The 27,050-nt window shown below is 40.0% G+C and overlaps 3 protein-coding genes and 2 pseudogenes across 4 annotated transcripts in view; 2 read left to right on the top strand and 3 right to left on the bottom strand.

The window, feature by feature from the left end:
• The window catches only part of LOC145482721 (uncharacterized), a 96,440-nt gene that overhangs the window by 31,981 nt on the left and 37,409 nt on the right, over window positions 1-27,050 (bottom strand). The gene's annotated exons all lie outside the window — the stretch shown is intronic.
• LOC145482674 (endothelin-converting enzyme homolog) overlaps window positions 1-27,050 on the bottom strand; it is a 237,657-nt gene that overhangs the window by 200,686 nt on the left and 9,921 nt on the right. The window contains exons 2-3 of the mRNA XM_081461309.1: window positions 24,676-24,872; window positions 16,428-16,685 (exon numbers count right to left, since the gene is read on the bottom strand). Of these exons, the coding sequence (XP_081317435.1) occupies window positions 16,428-16,685; window positions 24,676-24,872 (455 nt within the window). The remainder of the gene's footprint in view (window positions 1-16,427; window positions 16,686-24,675; window positions 24,873-27,050) is intronic.
• LOC145482737 (uncharacterized) lies at window positions 8,620-11,085 on the top strand (annotated as a pseudogene).
• LOC145482760 (uncharacterized) lies at window positions 12,103-14,414 on the bottom strand (annotated as a pseudogene).
• LOC145482748 (uncharacterized) lies at window positions 16,826-19,069 on the top strand. The gene is made up of 2 exons (XM_081461389.1): window positions 16,826-17,360; window positions 17,874-19,069. The coding sequence occupies exons 1-2, from the start codon at window positions 17,331-17,333 to the stop codon at window positions 18,177-18,179; spliced, it is 336 nt and encodes a 111-aa protein (XP_081317515.1). The 5' UTR covers window positions 16,826-17,330; the 3' UTR covers window positions 18,180-19,069.

Raw genomic sequence — 27,050 nt, 5'->3', positions numbered from 1 at the left:
TAATAAACCGTTCTATATGTTCAAACCGGTGGGTATCTCCTTGGATTGCACGCGAGAACAGATTAAAATCTGCCACAGTCAGTATGTTTACAGAGGTATCGCTCGTGTCAAAGCTCATTTGCATAATCCTAGCATCCGGTGGAAATACATCTTCTTCCGTTCAGGTTCGTTTGTTGACCTTCTGAGTAGTGGCAAAAGTTTTCATTTACCGTTTAATGGCAACTGAATCCTGTACTACTGCCAAGACTACTGGGAGCTTGAGGGCTATATGCCCGAATTTGAGGAACAACAACAACGAACACTTGCCGGTTGCATCGCTGGGAAATGAACCTGAATGAACACGACAGGCTTGAATGGAACTATGTTTTGCGATGAATGATGGGCTTTACTTCTGTTTTATGCTTGATGCCTGTCTTTTAGTATCTTGCACAGCGTATAATATAAACTTCAGGATCCGTTTATCGGACCGTTTATACAACGAAAGCTGCACTAGCTTCGTCAAAATGTCACACAAGTTGTAACGTGACCAATTACCCGGGAGGGGTACTCCCTTATATGGGCTATATAGGTATCTGTATGTGAGGCCCCAAAGGGTAGGGTTTTTCAGCCGTTTGGGTCATAAATAGGGTATCGATTTTGGCCATTTTGGTTATAAATTGGGTATGGCTTTAGCACTCTAGTCTTGAATTGGGTATGTTTCTTAGCAGAAGCTACTTTTTCATCATTATCAATTGTTGTTCCTCAAATTCGGGCATATAGCCCTCAAGCTCCCAGTAGTCTTGGCAGTAGTACAGGATTCAGTTGCCATTAAACGGTAAATGAAAACTCACGATTTTCTTCTTCTCCTAGCGCTACCTCTGCGGCAGAATTTATTGAAGGGTCAGGACGACGGCTACGGTTAATTTCTGCAGACCGGCGCCATTATTTACTTTTGGAGTCTCGCAAGTCTTGAGAATTGATCAACTTTAACGCAACCTTCACCTCAAAACTGGATCTAGAGTGTACACAAGTATTAAAGGAAGCTATTTGCCACTACTCAGAAGGTCAACAAACGAACCTGAACGGAAGAAGATGTATTTCCACCGGATGTTAGGGTTATGCAAATGAGCTTTGACACGAGCGATACCTCTGTAAACATACTGACTGTGGCAGATTTTAATCTGTTCTCGCGTGCAATCCAAGGAGATACCCACCGGTTTGAACATATAGAACGGTTTATTAAGGTATGAAATTTACTTTGATGTGCTTTTTAGGCTTCATTTAGACCCAACTTTTGAGATTTTCCCCGTCAAATTTGGCTAAATTTTAGTAGGTGATCAAAGGCCTCGGAGTAGGGCGTCTTCCAGCCTCGCTGGTAAGCTTAGAATTTTTCGAAAAGTTTCCATATTTCGCCAGTCAAAGTAATGAATGTACCTTAAAATTCGCATGAAAACGAAATTCCGTAAGCTGCATTTTAGGCGACGTAGCACGCTTCACAAAATCGGTGAATTTTACCTTTCTGATCACGGTCGGCAACCTCAGTTCGGCCAAAATTCAATTTTGGCTCGTAACAAAGCAAAAATAAAGAATTGGAAAATAATAAATTGCTTTTTTATATATGTGTCAAACCCTTTTCACTGACAAAAAATGAAGGAAAATTATTTTTGGTCCCGAAGTCGAGTGGACCGCTTTTAGCGGGACTGCCACTTAAAACACTAAGCCTTCGCCGCCAGATATAAGTTCCGCACTTCGCAACAAAACTTCCTCAACCGACTGGGAACTACGCATGTTTTTTCAAGACGGGAAAACGTCCAAAAAGCGAGCACTGTGCTCAGTGACGACTTTCAAAATGAGTCAGCAGATACTAGAGGGAGCAAAATGTGACCACAGCCTTTCCTTGCGTGTGGCAGGTGTAAGTGACCTAATCGCAGCTAAGGGTAAATATCATCAAAATTGCTATAAGAAATTCCTGAGAAATGTGTCTCGATCAAGAGATATAGCAAAAGATGAAAGTGGAGCAGTATTGTCGTGGCTTATCGATGAGTTAAAAAAAGTCTGCTGAACAAGGTCACATCTTGGAGCTTAAGGAGGTGTGGCTCCGCTACTGTTCTCTCGCTGCTGAGCAAAACATGGACATTCCTCCCTCATTTAGAAGTCGCATGACCACATTTGAGGAACACATCGCACCGCATGTTGCAGATGTTTATGATTTCGTTCTACTTCGTGACCGAGCGGTTTCTGAGCGCCAAACATTCTTAGTGCCATTTAAATTCTGTCATATTCCTGTCTCTCAAGTTTTGAATCGAAAAGCGCAGTCAGACGCTATAATCCCGATTTATCAGCCTGATGAAAAGGATGATTTTATATCGATGGCACACGTGGCGCTGAAGCTTCGCTCTGATATGTTAGCACAGCCTGCGCATCAGGGTCTAAACTTCTGCACGGAAGATACTATTACATGTGTCCCAGAAAGTTTGTATATGTTCATAAAGCTTATGCTTGGTGGACAGTCACTCCTTGAGAATGGGCTGGGTGATGGCGATGACGATGATCAGGAGGACGACGACGACGTCATTAACGATGACGATGATGACGAAGATCATGATGATGAGGATGATGATCATGGTACTGATGATGATCTAAACAGTAACGATGCTGTTGACGAAGAAGGAAAACAGCCGATTAGAAGCCAAACGCTCGGGTTAGAAAACAATAAACTAGGGAGCTTAGCATCACACAGGACCTAGTGTACAGTGTGAGTGGAGGCCGAAGGTGGACACTTAAACACGTTGTTCTCGGCAGCAAACTTCATCAAGCGACCTGGTCGAAGAAATTAATAGAAATGTTTCATAATGCCGGTCATACAATCAGCTACTTGGAAATCCGCTGGCAACATAGATATTAACGAGGGAACACTTGACGGGCAAAACACATTTCATGCAACGCAGTGTGCAGCCTGGCAAAGAGGTCCAGAATCAGTCGGCATCCTTCAGAACATATTACACCGACTAAGAGAGCAACCCAAAGTCCCAGATGAAAAGAACGCCATCTTACCTGCATACATCAGAGAAGGCACAGCAGAACCGCAGTTTAAGGAAGATGTCAAAGGGGAATGGTTCAAACAACCAATCCAGGACTGTCCATCAGCTTTGGAGACAGTCGCAATGGACACAACATTTTTCCTTAAACGGCAAAATGAGGATCCGAAGCCTGGCTGGACAAGCTTTAATCAAAAGCATTCTGAGACAGACCCAGAGGTGAGTGCAGTTGGCTACATGCCAATCATACTGGCTACTGCGCATGATGTCAATACTTTAAACACTGTCTTACAACGAATAGTACAAGTCGCTGAATCGTTTAATTAGAAGCACGTTGTGCTGACGGTTGATCAAGCTCTTTTCCTGCTACTCATGGAACTGAAATGAGTGGTACCAGAGTATCAGGATTGTCTTATTCCACGGCTTGGAGGTCTTCACACATCAATGAATTTCCTAACGTTACTAGGTCAGCATATTCAAGACTCTGGGTTACCATCTGGATTGAGAGCGTTATCTTAGGTCCACGAACTGTGGAACGCGCGCTTGCAAGCAAAGACTACGACAAGGGTTCTCGAGTTCACAAGATCACTCTTCAGGCGATGTAGCAACTGCTTCTGCCGCAACTTTTGGTCTAGAAGAGGTCTAGAAGTCCATTCAGTCAAACAGGGATCGAGGAGGATGTTCTGAAACTGCTTGACCTGGTGTCATCTGACAGATACCCGCACAGTGTTGTCTTCCATCACCGCAGTCAAGAAAGAGAAGAACCCTAATTTGGAGCACTGGTGGCAGTACATGGAAATGTTCTGCATCCTGCTCTTTGTCAGAGCTCAGAGAGAGGGAATGTGGGATCTACATCTGTATGCCTTTCAAAAGATGCTGCCATTTGACGAGGGCAACTGGGTTGTGAAAGGTTCTTCTCGACAATTTAATCCAGTGGATGGAAACGGCAAAATTGCGCAATTTTAAGGGCTTAAAAGGCGTTTTAGTTTGCCCAATATCGGGTCGAAATAAATAATTTGATTAACTTTTGGTCTTCTTCAATCAGTATTTGGAACAAAAAATCTGGGCAGTGAGAGAACGCGCGCCAGCAAACACAAACATTTTTAAGGCTAGGTGAACTTTTTTTGCATAATTGACGAAAATTGAAAAGTCTCTTCATAAAATGACTACTCGATATGCTTCTAAGAGTGTTTTTTTGTCGTTGTTGGTGTCTTCAATAGGCCCTTTGCAGGATCCGGTCACATGGTACGGAATTAATTACGCTGGGACGCAAGTTACGCAGTGGGACTTCCAAAACAAAGGAAAGTCGGGTTGGACTGGTACGAGTTCCTTTGTTTTGGAAGTCCCACTGTGTAACTTGCGTCCCAGCATAATTAATTCCGTACCATGTGACCGGATCGTGCAAAGGGTCTATTACTTAGCCCTAATAGTTTCCAAATAATAAAAAAGAGGGAAATCGATGGTTAAACTGCAGACAACCGTTTACATAACACATTATCCCCTGTGATATTTTTCGGCTCAATCCCCGTAAAAGGTACCGCAAAAGCTCTCGCGGTGGACCTTTTGAAGATTAACTCCTAAAATGTACGACGAGCACCCCCGTTATTTTATATGAGTCTCCCACCCCCCCCCCCACCCCCCGAGGGGAAATGAATAAAGTTTGCATGCCGTGTAGCGCGCCTTGGCTTAGGCGTGCTCTTACGTACCGTGCCGAACTGAATTCATAGCCTGTTGCATCAGCTGCCGTTGCTGATATTTGTAGCATTTAAAATGGCCTTCAGCAAAGCAAGCGTCTTCCGATCTTCTGCACCACTGATTGAACTCGACGTTTGAAATCACCGCTGTTCTCTTGTCACTGCCACTGCCGGGACAAATTTATTTGAGGTCGGAACGGCAGAAACGCGACGTTTGGACTAGCAACAACAACAACAACAACAACAGTTTATTTCTACTACTGTAAACAACTAAAAGAATTTACAAGATTATAATTATAAATATATAAATAAACAGTACAGTACATACAGTGGTGGGACACCCAAAATAACTAAAAAGCTAAACTAGTTGGGTGACCGCAATTATAATAATTAAAAATGTAAGAGTCAGGAAAGAGGCACAACAAATACATTGGTACACATAAGTATCACAAACTTGGTACAAGATTAAATATACAAAACAAAACAAAATAGACTAGGACTAGGCCGAATTCCAATCGAGGTCAGATCGCGGGATCGATTTCAAACAGTCTTACTCTATTTTTCAAGATAACTTGCTTCCTTGGTCTGGCTGGATCACGTTAATAAAACCTCTTTGTTTCATTTGGTGTATCTAATTAATTCGTTTTCAATCAAGATCAAAATCGAGACACATGCTAAAATTTACTTTAAAAGACCAGTCTCCTTTCGAATATTTGCAGACTAATCGAGTGTATATAAACGGGAAAGACAAACCCTGATATGTCTCTGTTATAAGCAAGTGTCTAAACCTCAATAATCTGGTAATTCCAATTGGAACTAACTGAAAATAAATATTACGTGACGCCAGTCACGTAATACATGTAGCGTGTTTAGTCTATGTGGCTTTGAACTTATATTTTGGGCTTTTTCTGTAGTTTTATGTACCTTGCGTGAAATAATGAAACAATGTTGTAATAACGACCTGGATCAACTCTTTTTTTGTATATTTCCCACAAAGCATGGCCCACAAATGGAACAAAAGCAGACTAGAGTGATCAGCAATAGAGTTCTTTGAACATACCGAATTATGCAAATTTGAGAAGAGACTGTCGCGAACTTTTGCATTTTACCTGTGTGAACCTCGATTACCCAGAATTTTTTTTCCATATTATTATAGTAGAAGCGACACTCTTTTGCACAGTACTTGTTTTAGCTCCATATCGGACATACCAAGATGCGTTTTAAGCCCGTAAAACTACGCAATTTTTGCCGTTTTCATAGGGGCTTGAAAAGGCAATTCTTAACGGTCGACGGAATCCTTCAAAATGCTTGAAAAATTTAAAACTTCCTATTGTTAGATAGAAGAAAAGTAAAGCTCTTATGCTAGGTTTACCCCGAGTTCTAGTTTTGTAAATTGTTTCAATGCAAATACCGAGAACTTTGACAATTTTCCAGATATTTTTTGCATATTTAATGAGGCAAAAAGCTATATTTTCGTTCTTTGCGAATTTCTCGAAGACTTTAAATTCTAAGAAAATCGGAATAATATTTTCGAAAGTGGCTCCCGAAAAGCGATCCTTAAGCAAAGTTTCAGGGTTTTCGATATTTCTAACCTGGCCAGCCATTCTCGATATTTCCAGTCAGTGACTCTTAATACGGCCGATTAAAAAATGTTAATACGGCCGATTTAAGGTTTTTAATTCGGCCGATTTAAAGATGTTAATTCGGTCGATTTTAGGTTTTTAATTCGGCCGATTCAAAACTGTTAATTCGGCCTATTTAAGGTTTTTAATTCGGCCGATTTAATGATGTTAATTCGGTCGATTTAAGGTTTTTAATTCGGCCGATTTAAGACTGTTAATTCGGCCGATTTATGGCTTTTAATTCAGTCGATTTAGGTTTTTTAATGCGGCCGATTTAAGACCGTTAATTCGGCCGATTCAAGGTTTTTAATTCGGCCGATTTATAGATGTTCACTAGGCCGATTTAAGACTGTTAATTCGGCCGACTTAAGACTGTTAATTCGGCCGATTTATGACTGTTAATTCGGCCGATTTACGGACGTTAATTCGACCGATTTACGGACGTTAATTCGACCGATTTAAGAATAAAGTTACATAGGGCTATTCTGGAGTCATGAGTTACATAAGGCGATTTTGATAATTTTATGTAGTTTTTTATATAAGGTCATTTGCCCACATGCTGATATGGATCCGTAAATTTCGAGAATAAATAAAGAATATATATGTATGTATGTATGTCACTTTGAACATCCAACATTGTGTGAGTCCCATACTTAGCACTGTGGCCTGGAGAATCACAGTGGCTATCTCCGGCTAGTGTCACTGGCTCCCCTGTCTTTTAGAGTGTTAATTAGATTGTTTTGTTCTGTCTCCCAGCGAGCATCAGCAACAGGGAAGACATACTTTTCTCTTAAGGCATAGTAGCAATCTTTTCCAATGGATTTCAAATTAATGACAGAAGCAAACTGCTAACATTTTGAAAAATGTATGCCACTGAAAAATAACCCTGTAGTTAAAGCCAGATTCCGTTCACCCTTGACCCCAGGAATAGAAGGTTGTGTTTGCCAGGTAAAGTTGCAACAATTTAAACAATTTATGCTGACAGAATATTGCGACCCTTCATTTTCTCTCTCCTCGATTTCCTCATTGATCACTGGGGAACCACATTTTGGGCAGAATTTTAATAGTTCCCTGAGATTATCTTCACAGACCAGCAGAAATATTGAAGCATTCCTCATATTCATTTAAACTTGGTGCTGTACTTGTACTGAGAGGACTGAGATGAGCATTCATAATTGATGCGAGGTAACAAAAGAAAAATGCATAATGCTGACCTTTGGGAAAACGTTTTATAATTTACAGGCAGGAAATAAAGAGACAACGAGATAATGCATTAATGTAATATTTTTATTTCAGCTTTTAATAAATTACATGATAAAAGAACTTGTTCAGTTCAAACAAAGCAAAGCAAATTTTCTTCTCACCTCTTGACACTTCCGTTTGGCCGGTCCCATCACACGGGAGGCACGCACTTTCGGTGCAGGTTTGTATGCAAAAATCGTAGGAACTGCGTCATTTTTCAACTTTCGTTTTACTCCTCCTAACAACTTATTCCGCCATGCTTTCATCCAAACAGCTTGGATCGAAATGATCAGAACACAAATATGGACACCTCGGTAAATTTTCCTTGGGCCGGCCAATGGCAATTAGCCTCTTCTTTCCTAATTCCCTCTGATCTGTTCCCGGAACCCGATGGAACGTAACTTTGTTTTCGCCTCTTCCAGCTGTGTCAGTTTGTTTCTCAGACTCGTTGTTACAGCCATATGCGTAACAATGTGGCATTTCAAATCTTCACAATACTGGTAGGCTATAATTATTGTTATATTAGAAATACTACCCTATGAATCTGTAACTTAAAACTGTATACACGCTTAAACGCTCCCAACGTACGTCAAAAAATAGGTGCTCAATGAGCACATGAATCCACGGCCGTAGGTAGGTGAATTAGGAATTTCTGTAGGACCTGGGTTCAATTCAATGTCTCAATTTTTTCTGACAAGAGGTAGTTCTTATTATCAAACTGAACTCGGACAAAAATTCTGGATAACATTTATAATTCCTACCAGAAGACCAACACTTTTCTTGTTCAAATTTTGTTTAAAAAAATCGAGTAAAAAAATACTCTTCTTCATGAGCAAGCTTGACAATCCGTAGTTCACAACTGGTAGCTACAGTGGATAAAACAGATGAAACGGGAACACTTTTCTTCAAGAAATGCTGAATTCTGCCTCTTACTTTTCTGCGTTTAACTGATTTTAAAACTTCACGTGGTAATCTAGATGGTTCTCTATCTCTTTTCCTACATGCAGCAACTGATAAGTATACTGATTAAAGGGGTGATGTAACAGCCCTCGTAAGGGCTCACATTTATGGCTTGCTACCATTTGAGAGAACAATAGAACAAACAACAGAAAAACAATAACAGCTGCTAAAAATGAAGAGCATTACAAGCTTACGAGAGCTCCTACACTTCTGGATTAAAGATTAAAGATTTACTCTTACATGTTGCCTTAAGTGTAAACACTGGAAAGATTGTCTTTCACTCCGAGTATTTGCAGAACAAATACTAGTACATAATGACCAGGCATAGCTTCTGTAGATGTGTTTTCCATGGTCATAATTTCGTCAACTAAAGCTTTTTGTTTGCACTCTACTAACAGAGTCATATCTCCTTAAGGGAAACTCTCATGTAATCTCGGTGAAATTGACTACGTTGTGCTTTGACTGCATAATCCTTCGAAAGGGATGCGTACTCCCTCGAAAGGGCTGCATAATCCCTTGAAAGGGTTGAATTATCCCTTAAAAGGGCTGAATAATCTCTCGAAAGGGCTGAATAATCCCTCGAAAGGGTTGAATAATCGCTCGAAAGGGTTTCGAGCTTCCTCGAGAGGAATGAATTACCACGAACAGTGAATTCGTGTTTTCTGCGCCATTTGAGTCGCCCAGTGATGTAACCGGCCTGATTGCAGAATCTGTCCTACAATGCGAAATATTGTTTTAAAATTTGAGTGCATGGCATTAATGTCCTCTACATCACAAGCAACATTAGGGACCTTTATACGATGCAAGGACGGGAAAGCCAAGACGGGAACGGCAGTGGACGCGGGAAACTTTCGTGTGCCGTGTCGCCAATAGGGAACTTTAGCATCGAGAGGATTTGGGACGGCGACGGCGACCGGAAGTAATTTTCATTTCCGGCATACATTGTCAGTTTTGACGCGAGGTCGTGAGAGGCCCGCGCAGACGTCAAGAAGCTGCTTTTCGCGGTGTACAGAAAACGTGAGTGTATTTCTGCCTTTCACTCCTCTAGTTTCGGATTTCAGCTATAATTTTTTTCTTAACGGCTTGCAGGATGAAGTGAGATTGATATTTATTCAAAGATGAGGAGGGGAAAATGATATTCTTTTACTTTCTTACAGGCTATACTCGTGTGTTGTCGAAAGCCGGATTTGTCAATGGTGGGAACGTACAAGAGAAAACTGAAGTAAGATCCTAAAATTAAAAGCGCTTATAAAGCTCTGAATTTTACATCTATTAATTTTCAAAATTGAAATAACGTTTCTCTGATATGTTTCCACTTTTGACTTTTCTTTCAGGCAAATGGAGTGGACGGAGGAGCACGATGTGTTGTTATTACGAGAAATATTAGGCAGCAATGTGTTTGTTGTGAAAAAAGGTAGCCCTGCTCGTGGTCTGGCATGGGAGGCTATAGTAGAGTCACTCAATAAAATTGACTCTCCAAAGTTTCAATTTAAGGACAAAAGAGCAGTGAGAGAGAGATGGGTGTTTCTGAGGAAGAAATTTACGAAGAAAATGAGCGAGGAAGAAAAAGAGAGTGGAATCTCTGTGGATGATTTGACAGAAAGAGAAGCGCTGATTGAAGAATGAGTTTCGAGAGAAGATACCGCGACAGCTGACGCGGATTTTGCCTCCAAACAACAGGATAAGGACAAAAAAAACGGCCGAAGATATCCGAAAGAAAGCCATGGAAACCTTAAGGGAGACGAAGAAACGCAAATCAGAAAAGGATGCATCTCCAAAACGGCGCAAGTCAGGCCAGAGATGTGCACAGCCGCTCGTCGATTTTCTAAGAGAGAAAGCTGATGCTGATCGCGCAGTGCGACGACAGGAGCTTGATATGAAAAAGAAAGAATAGGAAAACCAGCAGCAAGTCATGCAATCACTGCTGCAGGAGCAGCAGAAAATGAGCGGAGCGCTTCTCGCAGTGTTACAGAAAGTAATAGAGAAGTAATGCAAGTGATAAAGCATCTCATTTGAAGTTGTTGTTGAAGTTGTTATTTGTTGCTGTTTACCTCCTTGAGAAATAAATTATGCTCAGTTGTAAATGCCAGTCAGTGTTAAGTTGGTTTACTGAGGCTTGTCAGACACGCCTTAGGGATAGACTATTAAATTTTGGGGGGAGAATGGGCAGCAATCAGTTTCTGAGCATGAATTTTTTCCCCCAACTTCAGGTCAGTTTTTCCACCAAATACATAAATCAAAGGAGACCTATGACCAAACTCGTGGATTAAGTAATCTAGAGATGAAAGTTGGTAGACTTCCAATTACTAGTGTATTATTAAAAAGCCATGGATAGCTCGTATAGTGTGATCATGGCTAATGGAGTACTCTCTCTCCACCCCCGCACCGCCCGCCCCCCCTCCACACACACACACACACCCAGATCTTGATGTTGATGTTTGTCTGCCTGCTGGAAAAATTTGCATGTATTCAAGTAGAACGAGCGGACAGACCTTTTTCATTGCATTTCAATCAAGGCTATAAGTAAGGTTTCTGATGAGACAGCACTTCTTAACCGCTTGTCTATATATATATATATATTGCACGTAACGTACATCAAAATAAGTAGCCTTATTTGCAAACATTTTCAGTGTTGATCCAAAAAATCTGTCGACCTATAAATACGTGTTCCAACAAGCTTATAAGGGATTTCTTTACCTTTGTTATCTTTTCAATCAGAAAGCAAAAGTGTAAACAAGAGACAGGGTAAAAATCATTTAAGCTTATCAAAATCAAGTATTTGGGAATTTTTTACCAAGTTTATCTGCATTTCACATCCCACTCAGAGTTCTGATCAATGTACTTAAATAAGCAAGACAAGTATAGGGAATACAACTTTAATCTAAACTGAACTCGATGTCGGTTGAACGTGGACAACTCAACATGAAAGTGCTATAAACTGCAAAGCTGTGAACGAAGGTTCTGCTTGATTGAACGTTGGATCTCACAGGAGACCTAATCAGCCAAACTTGGAAAGTAAAACGATAGTAAGTCAAAGACTACTGCAAGGCTGGCACAGCGCCGTATATTTAAAACAATATTTCGGCTGGCCTCAGGTTTAGATGTTACTAAATTATAAAAATGAAATTACAATATTATATAACGGTGCCAATGTTTATACTGTTTTCAATGGCTGTTTCGTTCATTAAAAATAGTTCGTTTCGCTCATATAAGTTCATTAAGGTCGACCACTAAGACACATTCTCACCAAAGCTTACCACATTAGCATGAGATTTACGCATTTTCAGGTCACTTTCCAGCAAACAAATGCTCATATCCTGGTCATTTTTTTACGCCTGGACGACTCAGATGCTCCTGAAATTCAGCCTTCGAGTTGGCCATAGTACTAATTACAACATTCGAAGTCAACTCCACTTCACTTTAGCGAAACACCTAATAATTATTATTGTGTGAAGTTTATATGAAATAATTCATATATGAACTGCGGTAGTAGATGAAAGTGAAGAATGATCATCGCAGTTAATTTTCCAATTTAAGCAATTGGAAAGAAGAAGCCTGAAAAAAAAAAAAAAAAATCAGGGCTAGCCCTGATTTTTTTTTTTTCAGGCTTCTTCTTTCCAATTGCTTAAATTGGAAAATTAACTGCGATGATCATTCTTCACTTTCAATTATTATTGTCGTGTAAAAGCTACAAAATCATCAAATTCGGGCTGGCGAGATGCACGCTTTAAATAGTAACCGCGCAGCTGCTCGGTTATTATTCCAATATGGCGTCGGGCTCGGTTACTGTTCCAACATGGCGTCGGGCTCGGGCGCTCTCGTTCGGGCCGACTAATTACGAACAGTGTCTACACCTGAGTGAGTGAGTGAGTGAGTGAGTGAGTGAGTGAGTGACAAATTTGCATATCGGACTCCCCACAACAAGCACGTTCCTACGCTTCGCGTATCCACGAAAAAGGACAAGGGTACAAGGGCAAGCTCATATTTTTTTCGTGGTTTTTGCTGTGGAGAATTGCCATGTTTCAGAGCACATGAACTTAGCTAAACTTAAACCTTGCTTCTCTTAACAATAATACTAATTTCCACATGGACTGCTCAAAACTTACTGGAAATATTCTTTTAGTGTTGGAGGCTCAAGTTCAAAATATTCAGATGTCTGATTGCCATATAAACAAGTTATGGCATTGCGTAACACTGCACAGACAAGATACATTTTGCCCACAGTGCTAAGTCCTATCTTCAGGTTCTTTTTGTAATCTAAAAACTTAAAGAAGTTATGATGCCACCAAAGATCCACTCTACAGAGGTCCGTACTGTGCTCATTGCTGTATTATCTTCTTCCATTAGTGGTGTAAGATGGGCTTGTCGAAATAGAGCCTGGAGGTGAATGTGGAGGGGATATGCGGGATCACCGTAAACACACATAGGTGGTCCAGCTGGTGAAAAGGCAAATCTCCCTAGGTCATTCAACAATCCAGAATCGGCAAGCATCCCAGCATCATGTTTACGACCCTCTGAAATGCAAAGAAAAAGGTTTAAAAAAGGTTACCTTAAAAGACAAAAGCAATAGTTCATCAAAGCAAGTATTGTCTCACAAGAACCCGATACATAGGAAATAATGGTTTTCATTCCATTTCTCCAGTTAAATTTGGACTAATCAACAGAGAGCCCCATGTGGTATTTCTCACCTGAAAGTACTGACATACTTGTGGGGCCTGAAAGGGTAAAGTTTGTGAGTTCTGGATTCTAAAATAGGGCATATATATTTTTTATTTATCATTAGTACAGGCCTTAAAAGCGACCTTTAAATTGATTATCTTTTGGCAAAGTTAGTGACAATCCTTAGCTTTTTTTGTGTGTAAGACTTGTACTATAAAGGATGTAGAACGATGCAAATGAAGTACTCACCTACTGGTCCAAAGATATTGCCAATTAATCCATTGGGCAAGGTAACAGACCGAAATTTCAGTCCATGCACTCTCTTGTGTCCATTCTACACAACTCTTTGCCCAGTACCAGGTCTTGAAATTGGCCGAACAGTCCCATCTATAAAACCAAAGCAGTTGTCCAATGGTGCACCTTTCCTTGATACTGCTTCAGCATACGTCTGAAGAGCAGCGGAGGCCAGGACGTCTCTGTTCCAATCTGTGACCAGGTGTGAGTGGGTTTCATAGATGTAATCTAAGACCTCATTTGAGATCAAACTTAGGACAGATACTGGGCGTGGAAATCGAGAAATTATATCGCTGTATCGACAAGGATAGCTTGTCTACCTCAGTAGCAGGCACAGCCCTTTGAGGCCATCACATAGGCTCCTTTGTCTGCATTTGATCACAGGAGGAATTTGTGACACATCTGCAAGTCGGGGGAGATCAGCCTTCTCTATTCGAAATTCCGCCTTGCAGTCAGCTTTGCCCATATCATCTAAGTCGAACTTATCATACGACTCGTAACTGAAATCTGGATTTTTCGACTGAAAACAATCGTAAAGTAAAACGAATTCTTCATCAGAAATAGTGTTCCCATTGTGAGATAGCAATAGCAAATCTCGGATATTTTTAAACTTGTTCATTTTTAATTAAACACTTAAAAAAAAACTCTGGAAAGACTGTGCTCAGGGATGGTCGTCTAGTGCCGTCGCGACGTGAAGGAAGCTGCTAAAGGTTTGTATTTGGCGGGAACAACGTCGTTCTCGATCCAGACCCTCTCGTACACCGCCGTTGCCGTCGCTCGAAAAATACGAGTTGCTAAAGGTCCCTAATTTTCGTATAGGACGGCGACGTCAGTAACTCTAGCTTCGTAAAAGCTTTTCATAAAACCAATGACATCCCTTTGAGATAGTATAGAAATATTATCCAGTTAAGCTTAACGATGGTGAACAGACGACACGGAACTTACTCTGTTTATATATGCAAAGCAAACCTTCCTGATCCGTCGGTATTTACGATTGAAAGGATCCAGAATTTCCGTATGAAGAATTTATGTGAACGATCTTTGTATTGACCTGGTTCAAATAGCTTTTTGTCAGCAGAGCGTTTTAAAATCGACCCTGCCTGTAGCTGAAACAAATATTTATTACAAAACAAACATTACGTTGAGTTCCGGGTTGTATAAAAACATGAAAGGAACATCAATTTGCAAAGGGTGTCTGGAAAATCCGAACAGCGAATAGCGAATAGTCGCAAATAGCGAACAGCGAATAGTCCCGAATAACGAATAGCGAAAAGTACGAATAGTGCGAATAGTCTCGAATAGTTCGAATAGTGGCGAGCAGTCTCGAATAGTGGCGAATAGTGGCAAATAGTGGCAAATCGTAGCAAATAGGGTACCCAGTATCTCGCAGTCAACGTAGGATGGGATTTTCCCGCTAAAGAGCACACACGCTTATCAGGACAAAAGGTGTTTCTAAACGTAATTTCTTCTGTTGTAACCGCTGCAAAAGCGTAAATACGACTTTATTAGGATATCCTTGTGTTTTCTGTTTTCTTAATGTCGGCGATGGACAGCCCTAGCCTGAGTTCGGAGAAGAAAAGGTAATAAATTCACTGAAATTCTGTTGCTTATTTGGATAATTAATTAACGCATGATATTAGATCTAAAGCGGTGACTATTGATGACTATTCGTCACTATTCGCCACCTTTGGCGATTGTTCACCACTATTCGCACTATTCGAGACTATTCGCACTATTCGGGACTATTCGCTATTCGCTATTCAGGTTTTCCAGACACCCATTTGCAAATGTGCATTTTATTTGCTCGAAAGCTGCTTTGAACTGAGGCACGTAACATTCGTATTTCCAATCAAAACCTTTCGGAAACCACTCAAAATCATGCAAGATCATTCGAAAACAATGTTTTGGCACATTCGCTGATAGCTGTACCTGGTAATATCAGAAAAAAAAAAGAAAACTTTGACTACTCACCAATTCGCGTCACTTCGAAGAACGTGGGAAAACGGGTCTGTAATGTCATACGTACGGTCAGCGGTTAGAGATCGTAATCATTGGTAATGCTCCGTAACGCTGTGCTTCTGCTAGTAAATTCGCATTTTTTTTTCTCCGTTTTGACAAGCAACTCCCTCTTACGAACATTGACAGGTTTGACTAACCGAAAGTCTACCGACAAATCAATCATGACTAATCTTCACATTTTGTTCCTCTCAATCGTACAGTCGGTCATTCGGGCATTAATCGCGAAGCGATCTTCGCACACCGGAAGTTTGATTAAGTACGAATTTTCTTTTGTTTTTGCACGTTTTTGGTTAACGAACACGCTGGATGACATAGAATCTACGGCCCTCCGGCCGTAAATTCAAAAACCCGCCATCAGCCCGCCGTGATGAAAGTCTGACAACCCACTGACGTCATAATCTCCCAGCACACTTTGCGCTGAAAAACATGGCGCCAAGCAGCGAGTTTGAAAGCACTAAATTTGACAAATCTAAGGCCAAGCATTCGAATGCAAAAAGAAATCTGCGACTTTTAAGCACAAAAACGGACTTACACTAAGGAAAATTCACTATTTTGGCCAGAATTGTTTTTTAGCCGAGGCTCCTTTAACCTGAACCAGAAATGTTTTGTGAGGGTGAGCATGGGATTTAACTTATAGTTACATAATAATTTTTTTCGTAAACAACTGAGCCTAGAAAATTGAACTGGCAAATGCACTTCTGGCACTGATATTCACTATAATGGTAATATCACTATAATGGTCATGCAAAGAAAAACAGACTATAAAAATTACAAATTATAATGTAGCAAGAAAAAATATGAAGCAAAATAAAAGTGGCTAACTTGAAACTCGAGCTTCACTCAGGATCAAGATTGCCTTGCGCTGCAACTACACCCCTTTGTATGTACGTGTACATTGGAATAACAAAGAGTTGTCATACCATTATAATGTAGCGTGAAGATTCCATAAGATCCGGTTGCACTTGAAACGTAAATAAAGGTGATAGCTTAAGGTATTTGTGCATTTGAGCCAAGGTCTTCATAAAATCCCATGAGTCAGAAGTCCAGGTTTTGTTGGTTATGTTCCATGAACCATATTTCTCCATTATTTCAAGAAGAGGTGATCCTTTTTCACGTTCTATGCGCTCATAGTTTGTGCAAGAATCATAATACATGAAGGCCTTTCGCACAGCATCATTCTAGCAAAGACAGTTATATAACCATTCAGATCATTGTTGCAAAATAAAGTGGCTAAATCAATGCACTGATTCAGGAAAACTGGAAATTGCATAAAGTGAAGCACACCATGTGTTTAAAACGTATATGGCAGATTTTTCTTTTCACTTAATTGAATCAACTTGAGGTCATGATATGGAAATCGAAAAAATAAATTTGATATTGCTTTTTTTGTTCACCGCACTTTAGCCGTCTGAAAGCTAAAATATTCACTACCAGGTGAGACAGAATCCACGTGTGGTCGAAACCTGGGACTAGACATGAACCAAACAAATAGAAACAAAAAAGCAAATGAAATATAACAGGCAAAAAGCTGTTAAAATTGAGTCTTAACGTTTTCGGTCTGTTTGATCATCATCAGATGATGATCCAACAGATCGAAAACGTTAAGACTCAATTTTAACAGCTTTTTACCTTAAAGTTTTATATTTTACTTTTATCGGCGAAATGTATAAAATGTATAGAATTTATACTGTCGGGTATGTCGGCCAGCGGAAAATGTTTTAAACGTAGAGTATTCAATATGGCGGACGAAAATACTGAGCGATGAAGGACTTTGATTTTGCGAAAAATTCTCCGCCAATGGAACAAGAAGGAGAAGGCTGACAATGGAGCAGTATGTGTTGCAATATGTTCAGGTTGCACTGGGTCGAGAATGGCCAAGTTTCTCCCCTTTCTTAGGCGGGAGAACATTTACGCATGCTCAATACATTAACATAATGTATGCATTAGATTCGACACGGCAGAAATTCGACGTCTGAATCGGTGTCGCATTTCTTTCGGATAATGCGGCAGCCGATTCAGACGTCGAATTTCTGTCGAATTTAATTCGTTGAATTGAATTCGACACGGCAGAAATGCGACGTATGAACCGGGCCTAAGGTCCAGTTCATACGTCGCATTTCTGCTTTGTCGAATTCAATTCAATTAAGTGCGGCAGAAATGCGACTGGCGATTCATACGTCGCACTTAATTCAGAATTTGTACCGTCGGGTATGTCGGCCAGCGGAAAACGTTTTAAATGTAGGGTATTCAATATGGCGGACGAAAATACTGAGCGACGAAGGACTTTAATTTTGCGAAAAATTGACCGCCAATGGAACGAAAAGGAGAAGGCTGACAACGGAGCAGGTGTGTTGCAATATGTTCAGGTTGCATTGGATCGAGAATGGCCAAGTTTCTTCTTTTTCTTTGGCGCAATCTCGTTCCCAGAGTCTTTGTTCCCCTCGACCAGCGGTCGGAAAACGAGAGCTCTGGGAGCAACCATTTTGAAACAACCGAATTCTGGTGATTCTGCCTATCCGGTTTCACTGCGTAGTCTGCATCTACGGCGCATGCCTGAAATGGTTGCTCCCAGAGCCCTCGTTTTCCGACCGTTGGTCAAGGGGAACGAAGACTCTGGGAACGAGATTGTCTTTGGCGAGAAAACATTTACGCATGCTAATACATTAACATAATGCATGCATTAGATTCGACACGGCAGAAATTCGACGTCTGAATCGGTGTCGCATTTCGTGCGGCAGAAATGCGACAGCCGATTCAGACGTCGAATTTCTGTCGAATTTAATTTGTTGAATTGAATTCGACACGGCAGAAATGCGACGTATGAACCGGGCCTAAAAGAAAGCAGAATTTTCCTACTGTGACCAAATCAAGTTTAATGAACCCGTACTTAAACCAGGAACACCAAACTAGCAGCATATCGCTCACAAACTGTTGTCATCCAGCTGAAAAACTAGCTGTTTTTGTGGAAATTTATACTGAAATCCAACTGTAAACACGTACCTGAAGATGGCGTTGTGCGCGCGCAAAACAAGTGCGAAATACGCAAATGTTTTACTTACCGGGGAGATGACAGGAAAAAATGTAACGGGCACCGTAAGAGTCTTCAAAAAAGATCAATAACTTCAAAAAACGCGTAGTTACCCCCACATTTTATGTTATGAAACGCAAGTGGCAAGCCTATTCAACACGTGATTAGTTTCTGGTTGTGAGCAAAAGGTATTTAGACTATATTTTAACTGAACCAGAGGAAGGCTGTCAGACACGGTAAAAGCGCTGTTGCAACGATTTTGTCATTAAAAACATACGAAAAATGGTTTTTATGCTACCATTTACTATGCAGTTTTAAAATCTTTATAAATGTGTTTGCCTTTCTGTTAGTAAAGGCGAATTCGAAGGAAATCTGTGAAGAAATATCCTTTCCTTCTTTTTTCAGAAAATGCTGTCAGCATTTTTGTTGAGATTCAAGGCTAATTATCTCGAAAAAATGCGTGGCTACCCCAATTTTTCTTTGTGGATTCCAATAGCCCTTGCAAAGGTCTACGTCTTCCACGTAGTCCTTACCTGGCGCAAAAACCTTTGTATTTAGTAGGCACCGTCCTTAAATGCTTTGGGCGATCTGTTTGAAAACCTTGCTTTAAACGTTAAACGCTTTGACCTGTCCGTTTGAAAGATTTGCTTAATACGTTCAAAAATTTGGCTTTCCCGTTTAGTTTCACTGAGTTTATCCTCCAAAACATAAAGGAGATAATATTTCTGCTTAAGAAGAAACTGTTTTTTCTCTGTGTGTAATGTTTTAGAAAAGCAATTTACCAAAACTATTTCTGAATGGTTCATCTTAGCGGTCGGTATTGCAAAATTCCGACCACTCAGGGAACCAATCAGAATTCTCTTTTTCATCATGGACCAATCTGTAATGTAATAAATAAGATAATATTTTGGTGTCGAATGTATTAAGCTGTGCAGAATCAGACAAGCTAATTGGGGACACCATCTAAATGAGAAGAAAAGAAAAACTTACCATAACTATATTATAAGACTTGCATGTAATTGTAAATGTTAAAGCTAACATGTAAATTATTTCATTTTATACTGTGAAAGCTTGAAGGTCAAGATTTTTTACTGCTTTGTAAAGGAAATAACATGAAATACCCCACAAGCTGCTAGAACTTTGTAACTTTAAGGTGTGGGAGAACCGCAAAACCTAAGCCACATACAGCTTCCGAATGTTTTTCTGAATCAGTGTATTGATGACTGTTTATTAATTCATTTCTTTACAGCGACTTATCGTGCTATTGCTTATCTTCTAACACTGAAAAACTTCCAGATAAGCTTATACAAATATCAATTTCATAATTCATCGTATCTATAACAAAATTCTCGTTCGTGATTGGTTCTCTGCTTGCCTTTTTATCACGTAATCATCATGTGGCTGTCCAGTTACAGGATAACTCAGTACGCCATTTGCACGTCAATTACTTGAGTTTTAATGGCTTCCTTTGTAATATTTCCTACAGCTTTTACAACTTTTGGAAAACACTACTGACCTGTTCCACTCAAAAGAAGCTCTGAAAAGACTTTTTAATTTCGGATTTTATTATTGATACGATTAATTAGTAAGACCTTGTGTCATACAATTTAGGGAGAAGTCGTGCTCAAAATTTCAAATCGGTCTTAGGTTGCGCGCTCATCTAATTTTAAAATTACACACCCATACTCCACTCGATTCAATTAATACAGTGTAATAACTAAATAAAATACATTGCATTTTTTAGGGAAAACATACTTTATATACAACGGCACAAATTAGAGAAAGTAAAGAAGCTTGGAACAGTCAGGCTGTGACAAACAAATCTTCTTTCAATTTAACGCCACAATCATGTAAATCTCACAATACAGTATAGCACAAATGTACTACACCAGATTTGGCAAAAACATTCCTGGCGTTTCAGCCCTTTTCAGGGCAATCTAGCTCCAAACAATATTCTGAGTCCAGTGTTCTCCCAAGGTAAGGCAAGGTGGCCCGCATTACTTGAACTGCTGAGAAAAGGACGCCACTTGGCTTGAAAATTGCAATGTCACATTCAGCATAACACTGTATGCATACCAGTTGTTAGCATGAAATGTCGACAAACATGGTGAACATGGACAAGATAAAGCAGAAACAAAGTACAGGCCAAGCAAATTGAGTATGTTTTTTTCTCTCTTGAAAAGCGAAAGAAAAGTGATGCAAATTAGACAAAAAAAATTGTCCAAAACAACAGCAGAGACAACCGAAATCATCCTCAAAGTGCTGTAAAAGAGGATTCGATCGAGGGCTTGGCTTGAACCAATCTTTTAGTATGATAAAAATAAAAGTGGAATGCTATGCTGTCTCCTTAACAGATTTTCTAAACTCAATGAAAAATTCTCTAAAATGTCAATCCCAATAGATAAACTTACAGCTCAGAACAATGCTAATAAATCAGTTAGAATAATATACAGATTTAGCCGAGCCTAAAAGAGGAGGTCCTGGGCCGGGTTGTTCAAAGCCTGATTAAGCTAACTCAGGATAAGCGAGAATTCTGATTTGATTTTTTTTTTAACCCGGTGGTGAGGTTTTCTGTTTATATTGTTTGGCCTTCTGAGTTTCAATAATCTCAAACTACACAAAACATAAGCATATACAAGAAAATTTATACTTCGGTTAACTTTAAATCCTGGGTTAGCGTTAAATGGCTCAGTTCCGAACAACCCGGTCCTGATTACAGTAAAATAACCTGGTTTGAGCCCGCGATCGAATCGAAAAGCCGGTACTTGGTCAGCGAGTAACTTCAAAAAAAAAAATTGACCTGGATGAGCTCAAAACTTGAGCCCGTAACATGACCACGTGACACTGGTCAGCGGATACCTTGTTTTGACAGGTGTCAATCGACCATAAAATGGATGTCCGATATCAAAGATGTACGCTGTTTACTAAGGCTGCATGTCCTATTAGCTGGAGTATGGCCACCATGTTGTGCGACATCTCCGTCGCCGTACGCACGCGCCCACGAGCAATACCGCTAGCCAATTTTACCATGAGAAAAGTGATTCACGGGTTTCCATGAGTATGGGACTCCGCCTGGCGGTCCTTCGGGCCACCGGAGCTCCGCTATCGTCTTTCGCTACAGACAATTTAAGGTTATTCCTTAGAATTGCACTACGCACGATTTTCGCGTCATTAGCGCGCGCTCACGAACGCGTGCACATACAAAACATATACAAAATGATTGCTTCCTCTAAACGGTTTGGCTTGCAAGAGACAAATCATCGTTTTTACGCGGAAACGAGTACTTGGGCCTAACAATTTTTTTGTTTCGTTGAATGCAGAGATCACCTTTCTATACAGTGAATATAGACCATTTGCTATTGCAGGACAAACAATTATCACTGAAATTTAGAGCATAGCTAGCACTCGTAAAAAACAATATCTGGCCTCAAGAACACTGCGTGCTTGAAACATATTGGATCCCTGTCGACTAAATATGGGTTCCTTTATCATGAAACGTACATCAAATTGCTCCTTAACATTGATGCAATTATTGACTATTATTTAGGTATTATTAACCGAGCAGGAGGTTCTGTATGGGAGAATCTTGACCGAGGTCGTGAGTACACACGACCGAGGTCAAGATTCTCCCATACAGACCGACTAAGCTCGGTTAATAAGATGTTTATTACATGGCGCTAACAAGAACAATTTAATTCGTTTGATGTAACTGGTTTGTACTAACTGACATTTTGCTTGCGAACAGCGATGAGCTGAATTTTTTTCTGTCAAAGTTTGTTCGTGCTCTTTACTTTTTTTTTCTTATCAGGCTCTTGGCACTTCCATAAATAAATATTGAAAGATGAAAATAGTCAATGATTTTGCATTTTAGTTTGCAACTTTTTCGCTGCAAAACATTACTCTTCTAGATGCCGTTCTAGATGGGAAAATCTAGACAGCTTTCAATATCGAGTTCGACCAATCAAATTCGTGAATTTGATAGTTCCCAGTCCTTGTGAGACAGAGCCATATATTTCTCGCTTAACTTTCTCCCTATTTTTCTGCTCCCACAAAGCGTAAGGTGAATGGTTCAAATATAAACGTTTCTGAAAGCAAATAATTTCAGGAGTTACGGGGTTTATTGAAAGTCATCCTGCTCCTAAACAAATTCCGTGGCCCCCTTTTCTATTTCAAATTTTAAGTTCTCTTGATATGAGCAGCCAACAGGTAAAGTTTGAAAGAAAATCTACTGTGAGTTCTATTTCGATGGAATTACCTTAATAACGTTTATAAAATTTATTATACACAGTAAATGGTTTGAACCCAGGGGTATCAGTAGTTCGTATAGTGTGATCGTCCGGGTGAGTGTAGTTCTGAAAAGAACTGTTGTTGGTGACTGACGTTTCGACAACCTGAGCGGAAGTCATCTTCAGAGTCAAGTGAATAGTGTTTGTCAGTCGATGATCTTATAAGTCTGGTCCGTTGAACGTGATTGGTCAGTATAGCCATGATGGTATTGGCTGAAAGACTCGTGTAAAGTTTGTCATCAGTCATTGGTGGGTTTCGATCCGTCTATTGTTAGTCAAGTAGGTCGGTTTTGGTCCGTGTATTGTTAAGTCGGTCTGTTAGAAGTCCGTTTGTCGGTTTCGTTTCTGTCGTGGATAAGTCGTTTGTAAGGCGCCTTAACACGAGACTGACTGAACACAAACGAGCCACGAGAAATGGTAATGCCAACAATCACATTGCTGTACATCATCAACTGACAAACCACAACATTGACTGGGACTCTGCTCAGTGCTTAACCTACAGTACAAACTATTTTCAACGACTGACACTGGAAAGCTGGTACACTAACCTAGAACAAACGCCTCTTAACAGATGTCAACAACTACCGGCGCCTTACAAACGACTTATCCACGACAGAAACGAAACCGACAAACGGACTTCTAACAGACCGACTTAACAATACACGGACCAAAACCGACCTACTTGACTAACAATAGACGGATCGAAACCCACCAATGACTGATGACAAACTTTACACGAGTCTTTCAGCCAATACCATCATGGCTATACTGACCAATCACGTTCAACGGACCAGACTTATAAGATCATCGACTGACAAACACTATTCACTTGACTCTGAAGATGACTTCCGCTCAGGTTGCCAACGTCAGTCACCAACAACAGTTCTTTTCAGAACTACACTCACCCGGACGATCACACTATACGAAATTTATTATAAATGCAAAAAAATAGAGGATAATACATGGGCGCGCTTAGATATGGAATATTTCTTCGAGTGTATAACTCGATATCTCACAAGTGAGCGCAGCGAACGAGTGCGATATAAAGTTGAACACGAGAAGAGATATTCCATATGTACAAGCAGCCATGTATTATTTTGTTTATTATATAGACATACTGATAACGACGTTTTTGACGATTTTCCGAAGATTTCCGAAGATTCTCCAAAAATTACCCGAAGGCCACATGAACGTTTCCGAACAATTTCCGAAAATCTCCGAAGATTAAAGAAGATAACCAAAGATTGCCGAAGACTTTCGAGAAAGATCCAAAGATGTTTCGACCATACACCAACAAATTTAAGTACAGTTTAAGGGTCAAACATGATATCAGTAAAGTAATCGATATCTTCAATAGTGAGGGTTTAGAAAATACGCCATCCGAGTCCCGGAGTGGTCGTATGAATTTTTCGAGTGGTGTATTTTCCAGTAAAACACTCGTGTCTAAGTAATAAAGCTGATTTCAATCTAAAGACTAAAAATAACTCATCAGAGCTCTTTGTGGTATACACAGTTTGTGGTAAGCTAGTGAGGGGACAAGTGATCACCCACTCTAGGACCCTGGCCTTTAAAAACGCCTTAGGAGAACACTGTCCAGAGTCCCGTTCACTGCCAAGCGATTTCCTTTGCTGAGTGGCAAAATGTTGCTGGCTAATGACCACAAGGTTTAGTTGATGTACCAATACCTTGACAAAATACCACCCTTTGCTCCAATAAATTAGCACTTGAGAGCCTGAACTTCAACTCAAATGTTCCATCAAACTTTTGTCAAGTATTTGTGAGAAAAAAGAGCCGATAAGAGAGGTTTTTTACAGGCTGTGTGGAGATAAAAGAAACGTGAGAAACTTGACTTACTGTCAGATATCTCTCTCTAATCCTGCGATCACCAAGGAGTGTCTTCAAAAGTTGATCATTTTTTGTCTTCAGAACTAGTACTTGATTCCAAAGTGGTTCATTAGGTGGAATAGGGTTGTTCTTTATCCAGCCCCCACACGCATGCAAAAAGAAGTCATCACATGGATCCACATTATGGTCAACTGTTTGTAAAATATCTAACACATACCAAAAGCAAAGCAAAATAAATACATTAAGCTTTGGCCACTAATTAAAGCTTTTTTAACCAAGTACATTCTGTTTGTTGTTATGTCAATTTCAGTAATGAGAATTATTTAAGCACTCGAAAAGCTTGTAAATCACTCGCGCAACGGCTCGTGATTTACAAGCTTTTCGAGTGTTCTCCCAACATCCTAAGTGGCTTATTGCGCCGGTAAACCCATAGAAAGAGTGGTCTATCGCTTTTATGAAACATCTATGGAAAAAGTCTGTCAACGAGAGGAAAATTGATTGTATTTTCGTGATCAAGTTGCTTATTCTCATCAAATTCATGAGATGACGCGACAAACCAATCACAGCGACTGAAAGAATGAAAGCACAGACTCCGCGCCGGACACGAAATCCGCAGAGCAAAGCGACGAAAACATTTCACGCTAAGAAAGTTTTAAGAAAGGAAAGGAAAAGGTTATCGGTGAAAGGCAAAAAGCATATTAGTTAACTCAAAAGTATTCTGACGGGGAAATGCAGGGATTCGTAGGTGGAATCGGTCATCACGAAGGTAAAAGTCTGTACGAAAAGTGTACAAGCAGTCCAAACTTCATGCGCTTGGCGAAGCGATTCAACGCAGTGTTTAACGATAACTTTCCAATGTTTGGTGAATGGAATAAAGGTTAGTTACAGAAACGCTGCTTCCGAAATTTATTCAGAATTTATTTACTTATGCTGAAGGCTAGGAAGTCCGTGTTTCTCTCTGTATTTTGCTAAATGAAAACTATTGTTTGAAAGCTAAGCTTATGGAAATCAAATTCATTTATCGTGTTATGCATACATGCATTGAGTTTAAACTCAAAATTTCTGATAGAAAGAAATCTTTTCCCTACTTTTTTGACAACTCCAATTGATCTTTTCCCTGCTTTTAAACTTTTTTGTCAATCCAAATTGATCAGTCAAGCACAGCTGACTTCGTCCTCCACAGACCATGGAAAGCGCCGAAATAAGGGTTTAAAACTTCCTTAATCTTAGTCTCAAGCGTAACCGGAGTCGGCGTAAACGTTTTGCCCTGGAAAAAAGATAAAGCTTTTTATGACGACTAGCTGCTGGTCCTGTTTTTCCTCGCAAATTTCCATGTAGATGTTGAATGAAAAGATATTCGTGTTATTGATATCTCAGCCAGTGAAAGGCAAAACTGTTTGTTACATTTGTGATCGCTAGAGTTCCGAGTTCTCAGTTCCCGCCCAGGGCTGCCATAGATCGGGAACCGTGGTTTACCGGTACAATAGAACATAGGTTTATTAGCAACTCTATTGACCAATCAGAGCGTGCGTAGTATCTCAGTTATTTTATAAACATTAATACAGGTAAAAAACGAAGGATATTCTTTTCTTACACCAACAGTAACTAAATATGCGGGGTAAGCCTGAGAACTGACAACAAGGTACAGAATAATTACTTTGTATACAAGAAAACGAGATAACAAAGTTAAGGTACAGTTCCACGGGTAATGATATATTAGAACATACATTTGCACCATTATGTACAAGGATAATGAATTGTAATTTTCATAAGCCAGTGTAATGCCACTAGGACTTCAGAAAACAAGGAATGCATTCTAGGTGCTGCCATTCTTCTTTGAATTCACACTTTTCCTATGTTTTCTTCTTTCTGATTTCAAATCTAGGTATTTTGGCCCATAACTTCAGACCCAGACACCTTAACAAATGCCTTCCAAAGTAACTGTGATAAAATGAGGTATTACTATAGAAAAATCTTAGTCTCTTAGGTTGTAGCTACTTTGATGTCTCTTGAAAAGGTAAGCAAGTATTTCGGGCATAGACTGTTTTTCACTTTAAACATCAATATAGCTATACCCAGTAGTCTTCGATTGTACAATTTTGGCAATCCAGCTGCAAATAGCAGTTCATGCAATTGTCGAAATCTGTGATTAAAAATACTGGCCAATCACAATTTATAGCAATCCAAAACATCACAGACAAGCAACCCCCCTCCACCTCCCCCCCCCCCCCCCCATATTCGACAGATCTCTGCCTACCTAATAAAATGTTTAAGCAAGCAACCGGAACGATGATCCTGCTGGTATACGTTGGATCAATAGTGATCTAATCGGCTTTACATATAAAATGAAGAATACAAAAGCAAAAACCGACACAACGTAGAAT

The sequence above is a fragment of the Orbicella franksi genome, chromosome 3, assembly GCF_964199315.1.
Source record: "Orbicella franksi chromosome 3, jaOrbFran1.1, whole genome shotgun sequence".
NCBI lineage: Eukaryota > Metazoa > Cnidaria > Anthozoa > Scleractinia > Merulinidae > Orbicella > Orbicella franksi.
The sequence above is the reverse complement of the archived record's forward strand: the minus strand, read 5'-3'. Positions and strand labels throughout refer to the sequence as shown.